The sequence below is a fragment of the Neolamprologus multifasciatus genome, chromosome 14, assembly GCF_963576455.1.
Source record: "Neolamprologus multifasciatus chromosome 14, fNeoMul1.2, whole genome shotgun sequence".
Lineage (NCBI taxonomy): Eukaryota > Metazoa > Chordata > Actinopteri > Cichliformes > Cichlidae > Neolamprologus > Neolamprologus multifasciatus.
In genome coordinates this window covers 30,849,042-30,873,856 of record NC_140452.1, presented here as the reverse complement: position 1 = coordinate 30,873,856, position 24,815 = coordinate 30,849,042, and the positions used below count along the sequence as shown (strand labels likewise).

The window sequence follows — 24,815 nt, the reverse complement described above, 5'->3', positions numbered from 1 at the left end:
TAGAAATAGGAACAAAAATCCAGCAAAGACCTGACGCAGAACCTCAGCGATACATCTGGCCCTCCAGTTGTCGCAGCTACTGTTCACTGAAGTCTCCTCAGAAGTGGAAGCGTGACTGAGGTGTGCCAGATTACACAAGAAATGGATTGAAAATCAGTGGCAAGGAGTCTTAAGGAGTGACGAATGCCAATGTGAGAGTTTTGGTTCAAATGATCATCGATATGTACGGAGGAGATCAGGAGAGACACTGAGCATCTACAGCCATCTGTGAAACACAGTGGGTTCTGTCATGGTTTGGGGCTACACTTCAGTCAGCTGTTGAACCTAAAGATAAGGCCTATGCAGTAAAAGCATACTGGAAAAGAAAAACGCACAGTGGAGCACTAACAGTCTGTGGATCCACAGACTTTAACATTATTGAAGGAGTGTGGTATCATTTTACAAAATGTCTTACAAAAAGAAGCCAGCATCAAAAAAAGAGCTTTGAGAGAACTTTGTCCTTCAAGTAGCCTGGAGAAGTATTCCTGAAGGCAACTTAAAGACATTACAAGAAAGCTTGCCAATGATTCAGGCTGTGTTAAAGAATAAAGGCGCTCATACCAAATACTGACTTTCAAGCTCATTAGAAGTCTAGAAACTCTGTTTTTGCCTTATATATAATATATTCATGTATGTTTAGACCTTTTAATAAATCCCTGAACCTATTTCCTTTTTTTCTAGCAAAATCTAAAGAAATAAAGGTTGGCTCAAGTCTGAAGTGAAATTGTGTAATAGTGTGAAGTCATTTCAAATAGAAACAAGGAGGGTGTGAAGAAACTAACACATGGTTATTTGTTATATTGTTATTCTATACCTCTCCCTTTTTATGGATGTCTTTACAGCCAGCACCACCAAACGATATCTTGTGTACATCTTTAAGCTACATCTGGACACTGGCATTTCTAATTTCTTCGTCATTACTGCTTACTAAGAAATTGAAAGTGTATCAGTGTATTTCAGTGCATGTATTCACTGAAATACAGTTAGGGAGTTTGCATCATGTCACAAGCACACATACACAAAATGAGCAGGATGCCAACTAGGATGTATTAACAATATTTATTCACTACAAGCTCCAGTGTTATTTTTCCTATTTCATTTCAACCCAACAGTCAGAATGAGATGTGTTTCTTTTTCTTTACATATTTACAGATTGGTTTCACTATTGGCAATATATCACATTTATCTATATACACAACCCATTTACCACCTTGTTGACACTAAGCACTTTGAATGGTCACTAAGACCAGAAAAGCGCCATATAAATGCAGTCTATTTATTGTTCTTGCCAGCCATCAGCAGAAGATGTTTGTTTGTTAAATATGGGTTAAAACCTCAGTAGATTTCTACTGATTGTGCTCTCTCTCCGCCTTATCTCTTGAAAACAGAGGGCAGAGCAAAAGTAAAATAAACTCCATTTAGTTTTACTTTTGGAACTTTCCATTCTCTTTAGGAATAAAGCTAAAGGCCTTAGAACAAGAGTTCAGTAATGCTTTCAGAAAGTGTTCAGGGCAGGGACACTGGAAGAGATTGTGAGTGAAATATTCACAAAGACTTTATTATGAAAACACTGACAGACAAAAAGGAGGGGATGCGATCACTGATCTTTGACCATCTGCCCTCGTTTAGCCTTTCTCTATTTAAAATCAGTGTGTTCAAGTGCCATAGCTCTCCAGCACTGTAGACAGCATCAAAGGAAAACAAAGAAAGAAATGGGTCCATGTAGTCAGACCATACATGAGCAAGTCAGTTTATGATACTGGAGTAACTGATTAATGTAAACTGAATACTGAATAAATGAAGAATATGGAGATCCAAAGTACCAGCCGTTATAATGTCAGAAAAGCAATTCTGGGTTATGGTGAAGCACACGTAACTGTCAGGACATTAACATCATAACATATTAGGCCTGTATAACTTGATATTTATTGCTCCCATTATCAAAATATTTGGTGGGATTCGTCTGAAAGTGAGTACTGAAAATCAGTATTTCATTTAAAAATGTTCAAATATTGACTTTAAGTTTCCTTTTGAAAAGTGCAAGTATTTCTGAACTGATTACTCATCAAATGTGGTACGAGCGTACTTCCAAGTCATAGCTATGGATAAATACAATTTGGTTTTGGAAAGAGGTGAAACGAAAGAGTAGGAGGAAAAAAAAGGTTAACAGTGAGACACCTTCAGTTCTCACTATAATGATTTTAATGGAAGAACGTGACAGCCAATCAAAAATACAAGAAGAAGAAGAAGAAAAAGAAGAAAAAGAAGAAGAAGAAGAAGAAGAAGAAGAAGAAGAAGAATGCGTGATTTTAAATTTTCAAAACATCTACTGAAAGTTTTTAAAAACTTCTGAGCCCGTACATGGACTGATGAGAAAATTTGAACTTTTGTCAAAAACAGACAAAGTATGTTTGGAAGGAAAAAGGCACTACACAAAAACAACAAAACCTCATCCCAGCTGGAAAGCACGTTGGAGATAGTGTCATGGTTGGATGGAGGTTTTTCCAGCTATAGACAACTTTTTTTCTTACTTCTATCAAAGACTTGAAGAGCACATCTATTTACTTGTCATCGGTTTAGTCAGATAGTGTGTATCTAATGAATAAGAAAAAAATCAGGTCACATTTTTTAGTAATCAGTGCAGAAATCCTGTTATTTCCAAAAAGAGTACGTAGGCAAATTGTACGAAGAGTTAAAGTAAATAAACATCAACCCCTGATTAAATGAGTAAAGTCATCTATATAAAACAATTTTTTGTGACACAAGTGACACAATTGCATTTGTTACAGGACACTTGCTCGCTAAGAGTTTTGTCTAGTAAGACTTCAAAATGCTAAACAGCACATTTTAACTTTTCCATCAAACACACACACACACATTTTCCAATACTGCATTTACCTTGAAAAGCGGCTGTGTCCAATATTGCATCGTTGCTAGAAGGATTGATAAGAAATGGTGCCTTCAGGCACAAAATGAAATGAATATGGCTAAATTTGGAAAGGTGGGACATGTTGAAATTTGGTTGGAATACAAATATGGTGGATCAGAAATACAGTACCTTATACAACACACATATCATAAGCTGTAATGAAACACATAGCCATCCGTGTTTAAACACTGCATTTACCCCTGCATTTATCTCCTAACGAAACCCTTCACTGAAACCAGCACAGTCTATGAAACCTAGCTTGTTACCAGTATAGCAGAAAAAAACCTGTTTTCAAATTAAGACGTGAGTTGTAAAATATGTGTTAGATGTGTATTTTCTTTGATTTACAATCTAGCCTACTTTTGCAATATGCACATTAAAAAATATATTTAGACGGAGAAAAAAAATCAGCTTTAAATATATATTTATCTCTGTGTTTTTAAAAAAATCATTTATGATATAAGCGGTCAACTTATTTCATGTCAAAGCAGCAGTGATGTGTCATGAACCAGGCTAGGACAACAGCAAGTATAAGGACAGCAAACGCTAAGATCCATCTCCATCTGTTGGGAAAGTGGCACCAATTTCTTCTCTGGTGCCCTCTTCAAATATTACCACTGTTCTGTGTGTGTGATAAACTTTAGATGTTATGGGAAAAGCATATTGTTAGTAAGACTATTATTCAAAAATCAGAGAGGGTTATATAAAATTGTTCTGAAAAGTGCAAAAACTTAATTTAAAGGTTTTCATTCAGTGACTTAATGTATGTTATGCCTTGTATTGCACCCAGTAACACCCAGTCGCCTTTACGAGCTTCTAAGGCCATTTGAAACCCCATCATTTCATTCACACCTTCATCTTTGGGGTACTGCCAACAGACTTTAAACATTCACGTTTTCATGTATAATCCTCATCATCTCTATCATTTCCCTCAACCAAAATTACAACAGAAATGAAAAACGAACAAACAAATGGAAAAAAAAAAAAGCAAACTTGTTATGTTCTGAATCAGGGATCACATGCATTTATTTAAGAATCCAAGCTTGCTTTTGTCTGACCATGCAGTATGGACACACTGTGATGTATGTTGCTTTAAAAAAACAAACAAACAAACAAAAAAAATCAATCATCACAATGATCCAGCCCTGAAAAACACCTGGGAATCCAGGTTCTGTAGGATGTTTCACGCCAGCTTTGGGAAATCATCCACATGGTTTTAAAAATAGTTCCCACTGAACCCACCAATGAAATCCATCCAGTTAAGGGGATGATCAGATACAACGTAGTGCTTCTCTAGAAAAAACAAACAAAAGAAAAACAACACCGGTCCATCAAGGAATTGGCATCAAATGAACTCTGCACTGTAAAATCCCAGTTTGTTTGGAGATAAAAAGGTCGAGACATACAGAAAGACACAGCTGTAAAGGGCAGCGGGCTGCTTCAGCCCATATTTAGTCTGCTTCTCATCGGTGGATTTCAAACATTGCAACCGAACGCTCATTCAGTCTCGTTTTGAAAGCTAACAGTTCCTCAAACTCAATTTCAAACAAGTGAGCCCGCTCTGCTCTGGGCAGGCACCATGACTGGCACCGCCCCCATCCGCTCCAGAGTGGCCTGGCTCACGGCGTAGGAGTGTGTGTGTTGCCCGTGTGCGGACGTCACCACCGGTTTGAGGCTCACGGTGCCGTTGCTGCGCACCATGTTGGGAGGGGAGGGGGCAGAGTTTGTGGTGACCACCAGAGTCTTTGGCGGCGGGAGGGTGTGGCTGCCGTTGGCAAACGATGTCGTTGCTGTCGTGGGCGGGGGGTGGCGGGAGAGCGGGGTTGAGCCTGGAGCTGTCACTGCTGCGCCGTGGCCTTGTGCTGCGTTCTGGCCTGGGCCGTGTCCGTGCGTGCCGTGAGCAGCGGCAGAGTAGGTCTGGCGAGCGTCTCCGTTGTAGCGCGTGTAGGAGTTGGTGTCATAGTTGGGTTTGGGGTTGTGCCAGTAACGACTGTTGTACGTGTTGGTAGACGTGAGCGTGTCATTCTCTGAGGAGGACGCGTCGGCATGGAAAGCCTTTACTGATGATGACCTCTTAGGAGGAAGGTCATCCTCTCTGTTGAGGAGAAATTTGAAAGAGAGCACAGTTAGACATGCACAGCTTTACACGCAGATTACAACAACTGCCTGTACCAACGTTTATGGTTTGCACAGGGAAAAACATTAGAAAACTGTTTTTCATTAAACAAAATTTTATGATATTTATTTTGTTAATCTTGTGCATTTATAGCAAAGCAAAAGATCACAAATACTGCTCTTTGTAAAGACGTAAGTAATACAAGAAGTGAAAGCCAGTTAGTTCAGCTTCATATATTTAGCACAAATTTCCATAAAAGATTAATTCAGCTTCACAGTGCAGCAAAAGTTCTACTGAGAATCTACAAGGTGCTTATGTATTCATGTGTGCACTCTGATCTTCGTGGAGCCTATTAAATATAATGTGATAATCATTGCGAAGCCGTGTGCGAGTAAAACAACAATGTCAAAACTATGATAAAATAATTTTATATGTATTCAAAAGTATTTCAAATGAAGTCGACAAAAACTTCCTGCCTTTCTGTTTTTCTATTTTCATGAGGAAATGGAGTTGAGCTCCTGAGGCATATGAGATGAAGTGTATTCTTTGTGATTTTCTGTTGAGGAAAAGCAGAAGTGTAAGGGTGGACTGACAGTTTTATTGCTCTCTCAGTTACTCAAAGCTACAGATATCTGAAAGTAAACTAATTTATCCTCCAAATGAGTCCTGGAGTAATCTAGTGGCAAATTTGCAGCTAAGGTAAACAACTGACAGAGGTTTTAAAAGACAAACTAGCCTGTAATTAGGAAGAACATTTAAGCCCATTACTGGTGTAGTTTTCAGAGCTTTCAGTGCTGACACGCTTAATATTCTACAACAGGAAGCACAAAGCCAACGCTGCATGTTTTTGATTTTTAAAATCCATCAGACAGGCCATAAATGTCACCCTGCAACCTTCTGAAACACTAAGTATGTGATTAGCTCAGTAAACAAACCCTGCTTTACTTCAACAGAAACTCTATATTAAGTATAAGCAATGTCGTGGAGAGACTGACTAAAGAGCTGCTTAATTCTGAGAAACAAACAAAAACGCTTTGATGACAAAATACAAAAACTGCACAAAATGGGGAAAAGCTGGACTGTTAAATAGCTTTTCACCTGATAGTAACAGACAGTATGGATACTGGATATTACTGGTACTTTATTTATAAGTAGTATTTCTATGTTATGCTACTTTCTACTTTTACTCCACTTTATTTTTGGAACCAGACATCCCAACACAATTTATTTGAAATCTTTAGTTGCTTATTTGGAAGTAAAATTACATATAGCAACAAATAATGTTTAAATAATATAACATATACGATTATGAAAAGTTCTATATAATATATTTTTATTTTTATATTTTTCTGATTCCCCACCCCCTTGGCTCTTGGTTCCCTGTGTGCCCCTTCATTAAAAAAAAATCCTGGAAACGCCCCTGCATCCTAATAGCCTTAACACCTTATAAGGTAAACACATTCTTTATGGCTCCTACACATCAGTCACTGGACAAATAAAAGCTTATCTTTAAATATAAATGTATTCAGTCTGAATAAATACATAAACTACACCCATTAGCCACTTGATCAAGCATAGTGCAATCTACTACCATCCAACAGTCTGCCGTAAAGCCTTGCTTTTGTTGACTGATTCCATTGTGTGTTGTGATGGCAGTCTACTGAACTGCATTTCATTGAAAAATCTTCCAAATATTTTCTTCATTCCATAAGCACACAGTGAATTTAGGGGGCAAATCATCAAATGTATGTTGTCTAGTACAAGCACTCAGCACAGCGTGGCCTCAATAATAAAGCAGAATTATCACCTTTTTGACACAGTCAGCAAAAATAGAAAATGTGCTCTCCATAAAAGTTCAGCATGCCAGTGCCGCTGCGTTACAGGTTACAGACATACTGAGTAAACGTGGTGAGCGTACAAGCTTGCAGATGCACTTTCACACCAGCCACATAGTAGTGAAAAAGAAAAAAAGAACAATGGAAAAACAGCAATCAAAGCCAAACCTGATCTCATTGGGGATCTCCTCCTCGTCATATTTGTTCTTGTTCTTCCAATAGAAGAGTGTGACCACCACTAACAGGGAACAGATGACGACTGCCAGGACTCCCGTGGCAATGGTTCCTGCTATTAGACCTACACTCTGAGGCTGGGCTGCAGGACAGACAGACAAGAGGATGAGATTTGAAAATGACCGGAGAGCTGAAAGAGTTGGCCAAAACTACACTTAAAAAATTATCTAGTAAACAGAATCATTTCATTACACACAGAGAATCAAAAAATGTATTTGTTTAATATAGCTCCTAAAATACATCACTAGATCTGTATGTCAGGTATTTCAGAATAATATAAGGTGTCACTACAATAAGACACAGAATAAGGTGTGGTCCACACTTGATAATAACAGACTGAGCACACAGTGCAGCTTTTATAGGCTGAAAGCCACATAAGAAACTAGAACAGCTGATTATCCTCCGACATCAGGCAATTGCCCACCGAGGCTGGCAGCTTCCAAATCGTCCAAAAAATAAATAAATAAATAAAATATATAAAAAAAAAACAACCCATTTTTGAATATTGAAAACTTTGTCTTGCTTTAATGAAAGAGCCCCAGATGTACTAAACTGACCTTTTCTGTGCCAAATAACAATTTTCAGAGCCCAGCTGACACAACTTTACACAACAGATGTACTTGCCAAAATAAATAAATAACCAAAACACTTTCAAGTCCAACGTCTGACTAACTTTGTCAAAAAGAGTTTGGGACAATCCATGTTAAATATATACATCATGCCTTTTAGTTAATATATGGCTTTGTAAAAAGCAAACTCTTTGTCATAATTAATGGATTCAAATTGTTTTTAATAAAAAAATAAAACAAAATCTCATTCACGAGCCTTTACGTCTGTATCGTGTCAGCAAATCACAAGTCTGGCATGTCTGGCAGACTCAGCACTCTGATACAGAGCCCCGGCCTGTCACACACTGTCAGATGACCAAAAGAAAACAACATGTTACAGCCCTTTCTGTCAAGCTATCAAAACTGCCCGACCCTGTCACTTTTATCACCTCTGTTTTTTTCCTGGTGTCAGATGTCAAGTGCTGCCGTGTGCAAGCGGCTCTGACTGTGCCCTTTGTTTGGCTGGATTTTGTCACATTTGTTTGTTTGCTTATGTCTGTGTTTGACGGCTGTCAGTCACCGAGAAGACTTCTGCTCTGCCAGTAGCAGCCTTTCCATCTTAAACAAACAGACACGTGTCACCTTACCCGTGCCTGTGATGTTTGAGTATACTTACGTGCAACAACCTGCAGGTTCAGCAGACAAGTGCTCTTTCCGATAGCGTTGCTGGATGTGCACTGGTAGAGTCCTGAGGTGGTGGTGCTGATGTTTCTCAGTGTGACAGTGCCCTGCATCTGGTCTAAAGGACACAAACGCACGCACATACAGAGAGCCACATAGTAATTAAAGTTTCTAAAACACAACCATATGGACCCTGTGTTGTAACTCGCACATTTAAATAATTCAAACACACTTATATTGATTTATACTTTTAAAAACTTCCGCTGAACAAGTCATACTAACTACCAACAGAGGGTGCTATTGCCTTCTTAATCCCAGTTGTGCAAATATGTTGTTCAGTAGAACAATAAAACTGAAGATTCCTTTTTCATAAATGATGAAAGGGTTGAGCTGTACACTACTGGATTCATTTAAATTGCATAAGCTTTTATTCATTTATTTATTTGTTCTTATCTTATATTTCCGCTGCAGAGGAAGTCAGCCAGATCTTTAACTGTTCTCTTAGCAATGACACGACAGATGTCATAGCTGTCTGCGTCAAACTAAACACACAGAGGATTAGGAGTGGCACTGGATTCCAGGATCCCTTTACAGTTTGAATGACATGCAAGCAGAAGAAAACAAACGTGAATATTTAAAGATACATTTGTTATGTTTGTTTGTTGTTTTTTATGGAAGCGGACATGTCAAATGTGGTCATCAAAAGGTATAAACTTAATATTTTATATATTAATGCAAATTTTATTTTAGAGGCTGTTAAATTATTTATACTGTAAATAATACCTGCAGCTATAAGTATAACCTCAGTAGTGAGTCATATTTTGGGCTACATGTTGCAAAACAAGCTAACAAGTGTGGTTTTTTCATTAATGAAGTGGATTTATTTCATGGCTGCTAGTCTGTTCCATAAATGCATGGACTAAAAACTACTTATTAATTCTAGGCTTGACTACTGCAATTCATTGTTATCAGGTTTTCCTAAAAACTTAAAGTATTCAGCTGATCTAAAATGCTGCAGGACAAGATTCACAGGGACTAGAAAGAGAGAGAGTATTATTTCATTGTTTCCCTGTGAAACCCAGACTCGAACTTGAATGATCAGGCACCATCTTATCTTAAAGTACTCATAGTACTGTATCACCCCATTAGAGCATCAGAGAGACTGCTGGCTTACTTGTGGTTCCTTGAGTATTTAAAAGTAGAATGGGAGGCAGAGCCTTCAGCTTTCAGGCCCCTCTTCTGTGGAACCAGCTCCCAGTTTGGATTCAGGAGAGAGACACCCTCTCTACTATATAGTTAGGGCTCGATCAGGTGACCTAGGCCTAGGCCGCTGGGGACGTCCCATGCATGCATTCTGCATTTAAGCATGACTTATCATTCATTGTTGGCTCTCTTCCACAGTGTGGCTTTTGGCTTCCCCTCCCCTAGCTGGTTGCAGCACATGGCCGCCCCTCCCTGAGCCTGGTTCTGCCGGAGGTTTCCTTCTGTTAAAAGGGAGTTTTTCCTTCCCATTGTCGCAAAAGCGCTTGCTCATAGGAGGTCATTTGACTGTGGGGTTTTCTCTGTATTATTTTAGCTTCTTTACTTTACAATATAAAACACCTTGGAGCAACTGTTGTGATTTGGTGCTATATAAATAAAACTGAACTGAACTGAAATGAACAGTGTGCACCAATACACATTAAAAATACTTGTGCACACAGACGAAACTTTACAGTCTAACTGAAATATTGAAAAAGAAAATGAAAAAACAACAACAACAAAATCTAGATTATTTAAAAAAAATGTTTTTGTGTCAGGTTGTTTTTGTGTCTTTGTTGTTTGTTTGTTCATTTGCGCTAACGCCACTCCATTTTGTGGTGAGTCCGATCCTTTGAAGCGCTTTTCGATGTTATCATTTCAAAGGCCTGATTGCCAAAATTGCAAATTAGCATATCACAAAAGAAGATAATTGACATTTATTCAACCACCTTTGCAGCCTAATTTGCAATTATGATTTACTGAGTACACATTTCCTATTCTCCCCCTGCAAGTGCTCAGATAATTGGACTCATACGTGTTAACAGAAGACTGTCACTTTTATGATAATATGCTGTCTGCAATTGATGTGACTTTTGCACAGTGGGCTTTCTACTGACCAGTAGTGTACAGACAAAGAAAGATACCAGTAGGGATGGGTACCGGTATCCGGTGCCATCATGGCACCGGTTCTGACATAAACGGTAGTAACCAGACCGAAAAGCAGCGCGCATTTCGGTGCTTTATTTCGGTGCTTTATTTCGGTGCTTTTTTTTCCTGAGCTGTGATACACTTTCTTCTTCCTTACATTTCTATTGGCGTTTGGCAAACAACTGAAAGGTGCATTACCGCCACCAACTGGTATGGAATGATACACTTTAGATTCTAGCCAATCATTTTACGTTTCGAGGATAGTAGGCGGGTCCAGGTACGTACGTTCTTTTAGAGCAGAGCTACAGATTAAAAATGCCCAAGGCAAAGCGGTCAAAAGTCTGGCTGTACTTCACAGCAAAAGATGCAAACTCAGCAGCCTGCAACAAGTGCTTTAAGCTGATACTGTCAAAGGAGGTCACACTTTAAATCCGATGAACCTAGCCCTGCCAGTGTAGCAGAAATGATGATGGCAGCAGCAGCCGTTCTTCTCTGCGTGAGTAGCTTAATGTTGTTCGTGTGTAATTTACGTTGAGTAAGCTAACCGCGTTATTAAATTAATGCATGTAACGTGAACTAGCAAACACCATCATAGCTACATGCGGCTGTCTTCTTGTTTGATGGCAGATATTCCCTTCACCCTGGCCAAAAAGGCTAAAATGACCGAAGAAAAAGTGGAAAACAGCTAAACATGAGAGGTTTTTGGACAAAGTTTGTGTTTTTTCCATTGTTTAAGCACTGCTTCCAGCCCAGAGTGATACCATATATGCCGTATACCTGCAGAAAAGACTAACATTGTTATCTTTTTACAAAAAAAAACAGCTGAACATGAGAGGTTTTTGGACCAATTTTGTGTTTTCCATTCTTTAAGCACCGGTTTGGGCACCGTTTAAGCACCGGCACCGTTTCAAAAGTACCGGTTTGGCACCGGTATCGGATAAAACCTAAACGATACCCATCCCTAGATACCAGTGATGAATATTATTTCACTGTGCAGCTGGAAAAGAAAGGAGAGTGCACCACACCAGTCCTCTCTGATGCTGAAAACCAAATGCAACTCCAGTTTCTGTAAATATTAAACGCTGGATGGCAGAAGAAAGTCATTGTATGTATTGCGGTCGCAGCAATGACACAACTGCAGATCTCACAATGGCACGTGTGGGCAGAGTTGGTATTCAGCATGAGGAAGGAGCACCACAAAGCAATATCACTTTGCTCACTTACAGAAACACATTGCTGACACACACACACAAGCTCATTCACAAATTCACAGGTTCGAGTCACTACATCCATCCATCATCACCCTCAGCAGGGTCAGCGGAGGAGGATAGTCAGGAAAGGGGGCAGTAGTTCAGGCCTGGCACATGACAGGTGGCAGTGATTTGGAGTCTGAGCTACGCTATGCGTGTGAGATTTACCAGCAAAGGTGGGGCAAAAGGGAACTCCGACGGCCAGCTTGTTTGTAATACCTTGCATGGCGTTGTGCGGCAGCTTGGGCAGCGCGTCCAGCTTCTCCCAGGAGTAGGACGGCGTGGGAATACCTTCCTCTGATTTGCAGATCAGCATGATGTCACTGCCTACATCCAGCGTTCCCTGGATTCGACACGCTGGCACCGAGGGGGGCACTGGCAGATGGAGAGAGTGGGCGGTGGTGCGTTAACCACTTTACAAAGGAAAACTCATTTCTTTCCAAATAGGGGAGAGAATTGCATAATTTAAAAAATGTGCAGAATCTCATTAATCAAACAGTCAAATATGATGTTTTCTTATTAAAAGGGCTCCTGACAAACTGAACAGTTTCCACTTTGCCACAGTGATGATTGTGCTGTTTATCTTTCTTTAATAAAGATCTGCAGATGGTAGAGAAGAAAATAAGACAAAACCTTTTTTTTTTTGTCCTCTACTGTTATTAGCTGGCACTTGAGATGCATTTTAAAAAAAAAGTGAGCGCCACGTGCTCTCAGGTTATGAAGTGCGCAACGCTTTCCTTTTCTCCTTTTTATTTTTGGAGTTGTGGAAAGAATAATGAAAGAAATGTGCTGGTGTACACTACCCAACACTGTGAGTCCAACGACACCAATGCTGCGCCCCCCTCTGTCTGGGAGGTTGTTGACCAGGCACTGGTAGGTCCCAGTGTCGGACACCTGGGTGTTGTTGATGAAGATGGAGGCACTTGTGCTTGGCATGGTGGCAACGAAGCCCACACGACCGTTGAGGTGGTTGGAGAGGCTGAAGACCCGACCGCCCTGGTAAATTATCACCTGGATAAGGGACCAGAGAAAAATTTAAATTAAACGCAATATTTAAAATACTGTTACACACAGTGTCACTTTTAATGTAATTTAAAAGATACAGATGAGGACTAAATTATTACCCCCATTGAAAATGTTTTTTCAAAAGTATTTCCCAAGTGCTCTTAAACAGAACAAGGAACGCAGTTTTTCCAAACATCCTATTTGTATTTTACACACTGAAACCAAAAGTATTTAATAATAACCAAAAAAACTTATGCTAATGTTTGCATATCCTTTTGTCTGGATCACAACCTGCAGTTGTTTCTTGCAATTTCCACAAGTTTAACCCACATCGCCTGAGCAATCCCTGCCCATTCTTCTTTAATGACTCATAAGCTCCTCCAGATTTGATGGTCTTCTGGCATGGACCTTGGTTGTCAGTTCATCCCAAAGATTTTCATAGGGATTCAAGTCTGGGCTTTGTGCAGATCAGTCAGTAACGTTCACTTTGGTTTTCAGGAGGTACCTCTTCACTGGGAGTGACACATGTTTTGGGATGTTCTCATGTTTGAAAACAAAATGACGACCTAGACCTCGTTTTGCTGCTGAATGCTTGAGGTTTCCTTTCAAAAACCTTCATGTATCCTACTTTCCTTATGGTTCTTTCCACCCTGAGGGGATTGCCCATTCCAGACGCACTGAAGCATCCCCACAGCGTGATACTCTCACCACCGTGTTTCACTGTGGGGATGGTCTTCTTTGAGTCAGATGCCTCTCCCTTCTTTTTCCAAACACAAGCAGCATCTCTTTGGCCAAAGAGCTCTAGTTTAATTTCATCTGAACAAGTATGCATAATCTAAAGGTTGTCCTTAGCATACTTGTTGTCTTCTTTGAGACTACATTTTCCCAACTTGGCTAAGTTATTCACACACCGCTGCCAGGCTTGTTCTGTGTTCGGTGCTGCATGGCTGTCCTTAAAATTCTTGACACTTGAAACGCTATGATAACTTTTTCTATCCATCTTTTTCTATCCATGCTTTGTGAGCATTCAGTCTATACTGATTTATTTTGTTCTTGGTATGATGCTTTCTTAACTGACAGCGCCAACCCTTGCATAAGTTTTTATACTGTGTTTAAATTGAAAGATAACACTCAGTTCTAACTTCATTTTACAAACTGAGCATCTCAATATTGACTGGTAATTTTATTTTTCCTATTGTGCACAAATAAAAATAATTTATGCTAGTAAAGTTAAAAATGCTGGATTCAAAATCCATTGAACTCCTAAACAAGCACTTGGGAACATTTTGACAATAACAATAACTTTAGATTTCATAGGGGGACGAATGATTTTTGTCCTCACCTGTAGATGACGTTTCCTTTAGTGTTACACATCACTCTCACTAGAGGGAGACCTATTTCTACACAGAGGCTAAAAATAGACAGTGGACAGAATGGAGCAAACTGACTTATTTCTCTGGAAGAAACAAACAAACAAACAGACAAACTAAAAAAAACCTTTTCATTTGTAAGTGGTCCTTTCTAGCTCAGTGGGTAGATTTAGGGGGAGAAGTACACACTAAAAGTATGCTTTCATGCTACTGTAAGGCTCTTCACATAAAAGCATGCACTAAATGGTATGCATAATTGAAAACATTTTAAATTAGAAACATATAAACTGCAATATGACCAATCTGACAGCAGCAATGCAGGCAGACGTCTGCACAAAGAGGTCAAACCCAGCAGGAACTTAAGGCAGAAGCTATCATTTTATCATTACATCCGTGACCTTTGAGAACAATCACAGACTCCACACTTGGTTGAGGTTGAGCTGATCTTGTCTCGGGATCGAAATTAAAAGCCAATGAAAGACCAAGTTGTTTAAAAGCTTCCCAGAAGCTTCGAATTTGGCCCGAACAGCTCGTTTGTGAGGCCGAGCCACATGCAAAACAGCTCTCACCCCTCAGCTGGGCCCACACAAAGGATGAAGGACCCACGCAAACACACGGTACATGCACACAAGTCTGGCAGTCATGACACACGCGCACCAACTCACACGGTGGCGCGGCGCATACATCTACACACAAAACGTGGTGGGGAATCAGAGGGGCTATTCACTTTGCTGAAAAGAGGCCTCATTGAACTGTTCAAAGACCCAGGCGGAGAGGCAACCAGCACCAGTGTGTTCTCGCGTGAGTGTGCGCGGCTCTGTGTGCGCGGCTCTGTGTGCGCGGCTCTGTGTGCGCGGCTCTGTGTGCGTGCGCATGCATGAGAATGATAGTTCGGATGAAAGTGCAGGAGTGCGTATGTGACCGTGTCCTCCACCGCTGCTTAACGATTGTAAATTGCGTGGCAGCAATTTCCTGAGTGCAGCACGCTCGCTTTGTCCTCTTATGTGCAGATGAATAGGCAGCTCCTCAGCTGTGATGAGAGCCTGCAACTGCATCTCTTCTGTGCGTGTGTGTCTTTCACTGTAGATACATTTTGTCACAAGGAGTGTATCAGTTGTGAGCAGAGTGTGCAAGTGTGTGTGTGGAGCATGGAAGTGTTTGTGACTGTTATGTCACAATAAGTGTCCCTCCGTTTAATAACTGCCCATTCTTTTCTTTCCTTCTATGTGGTTTTTTTGTGTAATAGGTTCATTTGTGCATACCTCTCTGTTTCCTTTCTCTAACACATGATCTGACCTGGCTCTATATTCCTGATGACCCAACAATATAATCTGCATGCCTGGGGAAAGCGATCCAATCAATCGGCCTCGCACACACCGTTTTGACTGTGCTCGTTCTGAGTGTGTGAATGAATGAGCGGAGGATTAAAGCAGGTCCTAACCTGTGCTGCAGATCAAGCCCATTTTGGCAACTCTATCTCCTTCTACTCTGCAGGTATTAATTTTAGGAACAGAAACAAATGCCCGATGGATTATGGAGAAATAAATCAAGCCAATGTATGTTTAAAAGGATGTTAAAAATCACAAGCATGAGAACAGTGGTGCATTTATGGTGCATGCCAAAAGCCCTCCTTTTTGTAGACTTGTTTTTATTTTGCCTCTGTCCGCTATGTCGATCCATCCGTATCTATGTGTATGTATAAATCACCTCATTCCCTCGCGTGACCTGGTTGGCTTTGTGGCTATGAACAGATAGAAAAGAGGTCATGGCTGGCACTCAGATGGCAGATGGCCCTAAGAACTCTAGCTGGACTAGCTGGACACCCAGCTGGCCCAGTGGTAAACCTCTGTTTCATCCTTTGACTCCTAAAATCCTACACAGATACAGTACAAGCATCTGCACAAATTGTGCTACATCCCCAGTAGCACGATAGTACAATATACCCCGTAAGTGTGAGTAGCAAACGAATGCACATAGTGAACTTTCAGATACTGCTGTACCAGTTTCGTACTCCTATTCCAATTCTAACTGACCGTGCAAGGACCCCCTGGCCCCTGACATGGCAGATACTGCCATCGGTTCAATAAAGCCTGAATAAATCTGTAAACCCTCACAGCTCCCTTCAATCTTATGACTATAAGCTGCAACTGTTATCTCTTTCTATCCTTTGAGACATGTTCTGAACAATATGGGACCAAACCCCATTTTACTTCTGGATTTACCTCATTTACCTTTTTGACTCTAGTACATATATATATATTTGACTCTTTTGTCAGCACATTTTCACACATTGCCAAATGTTTAAAATGCTTGGTCAGTTGTTGTGGCACAAAAACTGACCAAGAGAATGAAGTGATGGTGTGAGAGGGGTCCTATAGGAACCGTCTCACTTGTAACTGATCTAATGCACAACTCTGTTTGAACTAAACCTGTAATCTCACTGGCCTGTCTGATAATCTGAGCTGTGTCTTCTGTGTAACAGTGGGGCTTGTACCTCGATGAAATACTGAAGGTCAAACTAGATTCACTGAGACTTCAAACTTCAGACAGCACTGGAGAAACTGTGCCTGGAGTCGCTCACACGAAGTACGACTCCCATAAAATTGAGTTGCTTATAAAGTGCCCATGTCGTTGGCCTAAGCCTGGTACGGTATTAAAAACTCATCATAATCACGATAACCACATTCTACAGTAAACTAAAAAAAACTCCCAGTATTATTAAAAAGGATTTTTCCCATTAAACTATCCTTTGGAAATACACTTGTAAAACACAAAAATTGTATAATATAACATAATAAAAACCAGAAAATAAAAAACTAATTAAGTTGACTCTGCATACTTATGTCCCCTGAGGTAGACAAGTGGAAAAGTAATCAAATATATAAATAAATAAAGTAAAATACCTGTCTGCTGATAAATACAAAGTACAGTATAGTACAAATATACTATGGAAGCACATGTAAATGTTCAATGTGGTTTTGCTATATGAGTACAATGTATGCTAAGACGTTACGTTTAATCGAATCTGGTCAAATTAAATTGACTTTACAGGCACACAGGCTATATACTCATTTAAAGATCAGCATTATTTCTGCATCACATATTCTTTATGATCTCAATTTCACAGAATATTCATTTCAGTGATGCGGCACATATTTTACTATATCAACATTATATATATATTTTTAAGCTTCTTTTTCCAGGAACTAAGAAAAAGAGGGACTTAATCAGGGAGATGACCAAGGTACACAAATACTGAAAATGAGAAATGTTTTCATTAGTGCTGAGAAAATACACCTTTCTCTAAAACCTTTGATCATCAACTGCAACAACAAAGAAAACGATATGCAATTTTAAAAGATGTCCCGCCACAATAAAAGCATTTTATCAAGAGGACCAGAGGACAGAGGCCAAGACTTCTGATCTCCACAACAATTTGTCAGATGGATTACATCCACAGAAAACAGCACATGAATATGCAAACATGCAGGTACACTTCTCTGAGCTATGCACCAACATGTTAGAACCTGGAGTTTAGCTTGTCTGGTCATGAGAATAAAAAATGACCACAGCTGGAATTAGGTAAAAGTTTACAAAGTTAGAGATTCAAGCTTGAATTCTCTGAGCACTAATAAAGAGTACACTTAACTTCACAGTGCTTTACTTGTTCAACATTTTGTCATGTTAGAGCTTTATTCCAAAATGGAGTAAATTTCCAAAGATGAGCTCTGCCCCAGTACGAGAACCAGGTTATCAACAAGGATGTCTCTGTACATTGCTACACTCACATTTTCCTCGACCCTGACTAGTCTCCCAGTTCCTGCTGCTGAAAAAACACCCCGCAGCATTATGCTGCCACCACCTGACGAGATGATGAGTGGTGCTTGATTTCCTTCAAACTTCACACTTGGTATTCATGCCAAAGAGTTTAACCTTTTTTCATCAGACCAGATAATTTTGTTTCTCATGGTCTAAGAGTGCTTCAGTTAACTTTTGGGAAACTACGGGCCTGCTGTCATGTGCCTTTTACTGAGGAGTGGCTTCAGTCTGGTCATTCTAGACCCTACCATACAGGCCTGGTTGGTTGAGTGCTACAGAAATGGTTCTCCTCTGTCCACATAACAATGCTGGATCTCTTTCAGAATGACCATAGAGTACTTGGTCATCTCCCTGATTAAGTCCCTTCCATCCCGATTGGTCAGATTGGCGGCCACCTCTAGGAAGAGTCCTGGTGGTTCCAAACTTCACTTTGGATGCGCAGTAAATGCTTGTTCAGTGAAGCTCTCACATTATTGCTCCTTTACATCACAATTTTGTTGCTATAGGAGAGATGCAACACGGACGATACTGGCTTCATGTCATATTATAGTAGGTTCAGGTACACAATTACTGATGGAGGTTTTCCTCAGTATAACTGAAGTCATGGAGACTTTGCACGGTGTAGTCTATGTCATATAAAGTGTAAAAGAAAGCATCAGGGTGGAAGTTTTCATTAAGGTGTCCTACAAATTTCTGAGTGGGCATCATCCCAAGATACCAGCCAGATGTCCTCAGCTAGCTGTCTCTATCATAGTGAAAGAGTGTGTGTTGTTCTGCAGACCCTTCCATGAACATATTGTTAGTTGTCTGTTTTAGAAATCACAGTTTTTCACAGTTTTATCACAATGTGTGAAGCATTTGAGCAAGTTTTCAAGTCTAATTTATCATGCTTGGGAATCTGAAATCTCTGTGAACTTCAATAAATAGCACCTCATGTGTCTGTTAAATATGAAACTACAACCACCAGCTGGCTATCTTAGCTAAGCTTAGCTGTTTCTTTGATTATACAGTGGTGAGAACACAAACAAAGTAGATGCTTTTGTAACCCCTGTTGCTATCTTGGAGGTGATGCTATAACCTTCAGGGTAGCCTTAGAGTCTAGGAGTGTAATTGGCTGACATGGCCACTAGATAATGCTCATGCATATGCTAGTAAAGTAAGTAAATACTTCAAAGCACATACAAACCACATGCACTCAATTGTTGTTTTGTTTTGGTGTAGGTTTCATACGTTACCTTTATTACTTTTATGCATGTTCTTATATTGGTTTATGTTTGTGATAGGTGTCTTTCATCAAAAAACACATGCCGTGAAAGGTAATTGAACCCATTTTTAAATGACAAAGCCTGGTACTGTCAGTGGGCATTAGTTTTTACCATAAAATAGAACAAATATCTTTTGGAGGTCTCTATGTGTGAACTATTTCATGTTATATAAAATGGTCATTCATATGCCAAAGAAAAGAACAGAAGAAGGATTTTTTCTGCTGAATCTACAGCTACTATATTACCTTATGCTGAGCAGCAAGAAGCAAGGTGCAAATGCACCACTAATGTCAAGACCTTTAAATTTGATAATGTGTAGGAGTTAACAGTTCTGGAGCAACATTAACATTCATTTGAGGTCAGTTTCCCCTTCAGCTCTGTTTTGTTACCTTAACTCCTGGGGGAAATATGTGGCTCTTTAGACTCTACCTAATTGCTTACTTTCTCTGTTTGTTCTCCAGGTAGTGTATATATATATATATATATATATATATATATATATATATATATATATATATATATATATATATATATATATATTTATGTGTGTGTGTGTGTGTGTGTGTGTGTGTGTGTGTGTGTGTGTGTGTGTGTGTAGCTTTTTTTCTGTTGGTTTAAGAAATAAAAAGAAATAAAAAAAATCACAGGAAAATGCTGAAAGTGAATCAAAAATGACTGTAAATGATAAAAATAACTAAAAGATCTTAAAAAGCACAGAGCTGAGGATGAACTTGAGATAGAGTTTTTTGGGTGGTTGTCAACTCTTTACTTGTGTAATAATACAGGCAGACATTTTATCCATTTTTAAAACATACACCAAAATATATTCTAATGGAGTCATTTGGGGTTCATTGTGACTTTTAACTCAAAATACAAATTACTTTGTCTCCAGAGTAATTCCTTCATACATCAGGATCCCAGCAGACAACAAATGCACCAGTCTGTCACACTGCCTGCTCTCATAAACAAAATATATAGAGCTCATAGTTAAGTTCCCACAGCCTATAACGTGGGGTTGACCGTGTAAGCTAAAGGCTATGAAGTAGAGGGTGATGCCTTAGACAACAATGCAATAAAGGCAGCGGGGAAAACAAATAGCTACATTTGCACTTTTTAGTGAGGCCGACAAAGTTTTGCCGTCGCCTTCTAACAGTTCATGATTCGGTACGGACCAACACGAACATGGCATTCGATTTTGAGGAGAGAGAGATCTGAGTGGTCATAGTGTGTGCTCACTAAAGTGCTAATGCAGGTTGCGCAAGTGTATGGAGTTCTGTTCAGTAATTCTTAATGGCTTTCAGCATCAACTGTAATCATTTATGACAAACACACTCTTTCTCTCTCTAAAATGACCTTGTGCGTGTTCTGTCGCACCGCGCAGCACTTTATTTCATCACACACTTTTTAGACAGCTCCCCAATTTCATGGCAGAGTGGCGGGTGGGTGGGGGGCAGCCATACAAGCGACAGGTGTACACATGACATAACCATGCCATGATGTGTGAATTTCTGGATGTATACACTCACGTCAGTATTCACACTTAGACTGTGCACTTTGTCTACAGACTTCACACATGAATGCATACTGTATATAAGCCCCGCATGTAGGCACGTGGATCCGCACTACATTTGGACCAGCAGTCTGTTCAATTCCAGTTTGTGTGCGTGCATTTGTGCATATTTGTGTGTCTGTGTGTGTGGAGAACAGCTGCGATATAGAGCCTGTCGTGGGCGTGAGTTAATTAGTGCAGAAGATGATTGTGTTATTTGGACGGCCGACCAGCACTGGGGTTCAAAGTGAAGGGAGGCAGGTGAGCTTGTACGGCCTGCAGCTGCATGTTAAACAACTCAAATGGAATCACAGAAGTCCCGCACGAGGGGATGAAGAGTGAGCGAGAGAGGGACGGAGGGAAGGTGAGAGAGTAGACTGCTATAAACGAGGCCAGATAAACAAAATGAGCATCAGCAGTCGGCGAGAAACTTAAATTCGCCATGTCTTTGCGTGGAACTTTCTGACAGTGTTTCCACATCAAATCAGCACTGCGAAAGCAGTTTGATGCTTTGGCTGTGCATATGTTGTTTAAGAGGCATCCTGCAGCACACAGATTGTAAACTATTAATACAGCCTTAAGCTTACTACTACATTACTTCTATTTTAAAACATGGTGATCTCTATTAATTGCAAAACTGACGTACTAAAGGTGTGTTCAGATGCACTGAAAAGGGAATTTTTTTTTCTGTCTGCTTTTGTTTAAGCAGTGCAACTATATTTTTGGCATATGCAAATTTAGCATGGGCTAGTTAGATAGTTTTTTTGCAAAAGCCTTGATCCACCCCTAATTTCTTTTTACCTTGCCAGGAAAATTGAGAAATAGGTGCACCAATCATATTTATTTTTCAGCACAGCCTGAACTCTCTTAGACAAGCTTTCTTGTAATTTAAGGAGTCTTCAGGAATATTTCTCAGGCTTCTTGAAGGTCATTCAAAGCTGTTCTTTGGATGTTGGCTGTTGTTGTTGCGCTTTCTATAAAGATGATTGTAGACTGCTTCCATAATGTTGAGGTCTGGGAACTGGGAAGGCCAATTCATGACTGGCTGTGTTTCTTTGTGTGTTTTTACTGCCTTTGCAGTGTGTTTGTGATCACTGCCACGCTGAAAAATGACGCTGTTGTTCTCCAGATGGTATTAAAAGGTGAATCAAAATCTTACTGTGCTTTTCTGCATTTATAACTTTGACAGACGTCAAGTTTGATGCTAAATCCAACCTCAAAGACGTTCAGAAAGTATAAAGAATTATTCCTCAAGAGCACAATAACAATTACAAACAAGTCTGGGTCTGTGGGGGCAAAATATAAACAAAAGAGTCGTGCCATAAGATGTAAGAGCTACATGACACTTCCCTTTTGCTTGTTTCATTCTCTACACGTGTGATGCATTTTTGCAGCCACTCATATTCTCTTTGCACTGTATCTGAGCACACCTTCAAACAGAGCAAACTCTCGTGTACCTGCATTGACTGTAAGGAACCCATCCACAAGATGCGCATACAGTAGTGTTGCATTAGAAAATAAGATTTCAGAAGCAGACATTTCAGTTGATGTGCAGAGTGCACGGCAACACTGACTGTGTACCAATTCAGCATCCAAACATCTACAGTTAATTACAACAATCACAGCAAAACTCTCAGATTAGTAAATAAGGATCTGACATGCTTAATTGCACTGCACGAGTCTGTCTTCAAAATATGAAGACTATGCTTTTTAACACACCTGTGACTCTGATCTTAGCTGTAAAAGCTGTAAAAGATGACTCAGGTCAGTGGGTGGATGCAAGTGGTTCATACCTGCTCTGGCTGGTAAGCATTGGACAGCGGTGTCACCATCCAGATGATGTTGAGGTTGGTGAGGGCAGCGCTGGTGGTAAAGGAGCAGGGCAGGATGGCTGCTTGGCCACGAGCCACCTGGACACTGCGCTGGGACATTGTCACATCTAGTGCCTGCACACAGACTGCAGGAGAAAAAAAGAGTCAGTGATCAGCGTCTTGATTCTCAAAAGAAAAGCACATGCAGTACCAAATGAAACAGAGAGAAAGAGAGAGAGAGCGAGAGCGAGAGAGAGAGATGAGCAGATGTCTAAATTCAGAAATTCTCCCCGAAACTCCCAACAGATGTATCTTTGCACTTTGTAAGAAAAGCAGCATCTTCAAAAGGTTTCCTGAAGGCTATTAGATCCCCTAAATCCCTAAAAATGAGAACACTTGCTTTAGTGTGTGAGTAACAGAAACGCACACACACACACAGAGACAGACGATACAAGAAATCCAAAGCTAAAACGCTGCCATGTACAATATCTTTAATATGTGACATTTTTTTTTACAGCTTTTTCATCTTTACAGCAAAACAAACATGATTTCCTGAGAGCCAAACTCCTCGTCTGAGATGCTTTTGACAACTAACAAACAAGGCTGCACTGAGAGGGATCACATGAAATACGTAATGTGCAATAAAATGGGGGAAAAAAATGATAAGATGTCACGAGATGTTAATTTTATTCCTCTCCTAAAACAGCAACATCTGAATCTGTGCATACTGAATGATGACACTAATGTTAGATTTGTTGCTTCATCTCAAAGTAAACAACTAAGGAGCCACTTTCCTCATCTGGACTCAGCTGCCATCCACAACAGACCCACAAAGACAGATATGTACATGCTGCATCCTATTTCGAGACCGGCTAAAGACATTAGAGCCTAAATTAAGTTAGATCTCCCCCGCAAGCATGTATCCATGTCCAAAAAACCCCATTGGGAAGTAATCTTATCTAAACACGGTGAGGAGGATGATGCGCTGATATGATTACAGATAATTGATCATGTCATGTGAATCGCCTTTGTCAGTGGTAATGTAAAATGAGGATCTTAGCATTAATCAATAGTAGGAACCACCAGGATGTCAATTATGGTTTGTAGTCAAGAGTCAAGCTAGATCCCAAGTGCAAGCAATGACCACACTGCGCAATAGAATATATATGAGTAATTATTAACATTATGATAAGGAAACGAATATAAGAATTTTTTCCCATCTACTGACTCGCTTCTGCCGAGTTTTGAATATCAGTGTAATATTTTCGAGCTGACAGACTGCCTGTTGCTCTCTGCCTGTCTGTCCAAAACCTGCTGGACTTCCTACGCTTTCTTTCTGCTGGCAGACACAACAGGCCCTGCAGGCTCAGTGCTGGGCCAGGGGAGATATGCAGCACTCAAACTGCTTCACTCAGTTCTGCTTTGTCAAAGACATATACTCATAAAAAAAGAGAGTCACCCCCACCCCTACAAAAAATGCAAGCAATTAGAGGATTTAGCTTGCAGCTCTAATCTGAACTTCCTCTGTCCTCTGTGTATGTAGTGTTCACTTTCTGCAAGGAATCCATCTTTGTTCTTAATGGGGGATTAACAGCACAGAGGAAGAAGTTCATGCGAAGAGCTGCGGCCTTAACGAGAATGCGCGATTGCATTGGCAACATGAGATCAAGTGCAAGTGTGTTTTCTCAGTGGCCACATAGGTATTAAATGTGCTTGATTTAAGGGAAGCAGAAAGGCAGAGAAAGACTAAAGTACAGAAAGAAAGAAAGAATTAAAGATCCTAGAGGAATGAAGATAGAAGGAGCATCTTATCATCTGTAAGCCCCCTCCAAGGCAGCAGTCTCTCAAGCCCACAACAGCTGGAGGGCTCATTTCAAAACACTGGATTAGGGAACCTCTGTGCACAGAGCCTGTAAGCTCCCACGACCAAAGCAAACTCACACACACACACACACAAACACACACCAAACATCACAAACAAGCACCAACACCCAGTGCAGTACATATGCCGCGCACCGTGCCCTCTCAACTCACAGGAACATGCGTGACATACTGCCCACTACAATCCACACACTCAGACTTTAATCAGTGTATGTCATTGGTGACATGTATGTTAGCCCTTTGGGGACACATCTAAGGGACAGGGATGAAAAGTATGGTATTGCTTGGCATTGCCTCATTATTGCACACACTTC

The 24,815-nt window shown here is 40.2% G+C and overlaps 1 protein-coding gene across 3 annotated transcripts in view; it reads right to left on the bottom strand.

The window, feature by feature from the left end:
* Positions 1 to 1,079: 1,079 nt before the first annotated feature.
* igsf11 (immunoglobulin superfamily member 11) overlaps positions 1,080 to 24,815 on the bottom strand; it is a 123,900-nt gene continuing 100,164 nt past the window's right edge. Inside the window, exons 3-8 of one of the 3 annotated variants that reach the window (XM_085184122.1) lie at positions 22,603 to 22,766; positions 12,605 to 12,812; positions 11,970 to 12,176; positions 8,378 to 8,500; positions 7,088 to 7,235; positions 1,080 to 5,063 (exon numbers count right to left, since the gene is read on the bottom strand). In XM_085184122.1, the coding sequence (XP_085040248.1) occupies positions 4,511 to 5,063; positions 7,088 to 7,235; positions 8,378 to 8,500; positions 11,970 to 12,176; positions 12,605 to 12,812; positions 22,603 to 22,766 (1,403 nt within the window). In that variant the 3' untranslated portion in view covers positions 1,080 to 4,510. The other 2 variants (XM_085184123.1, XM_085184124.1) reach the window with 2 other exon arrangements.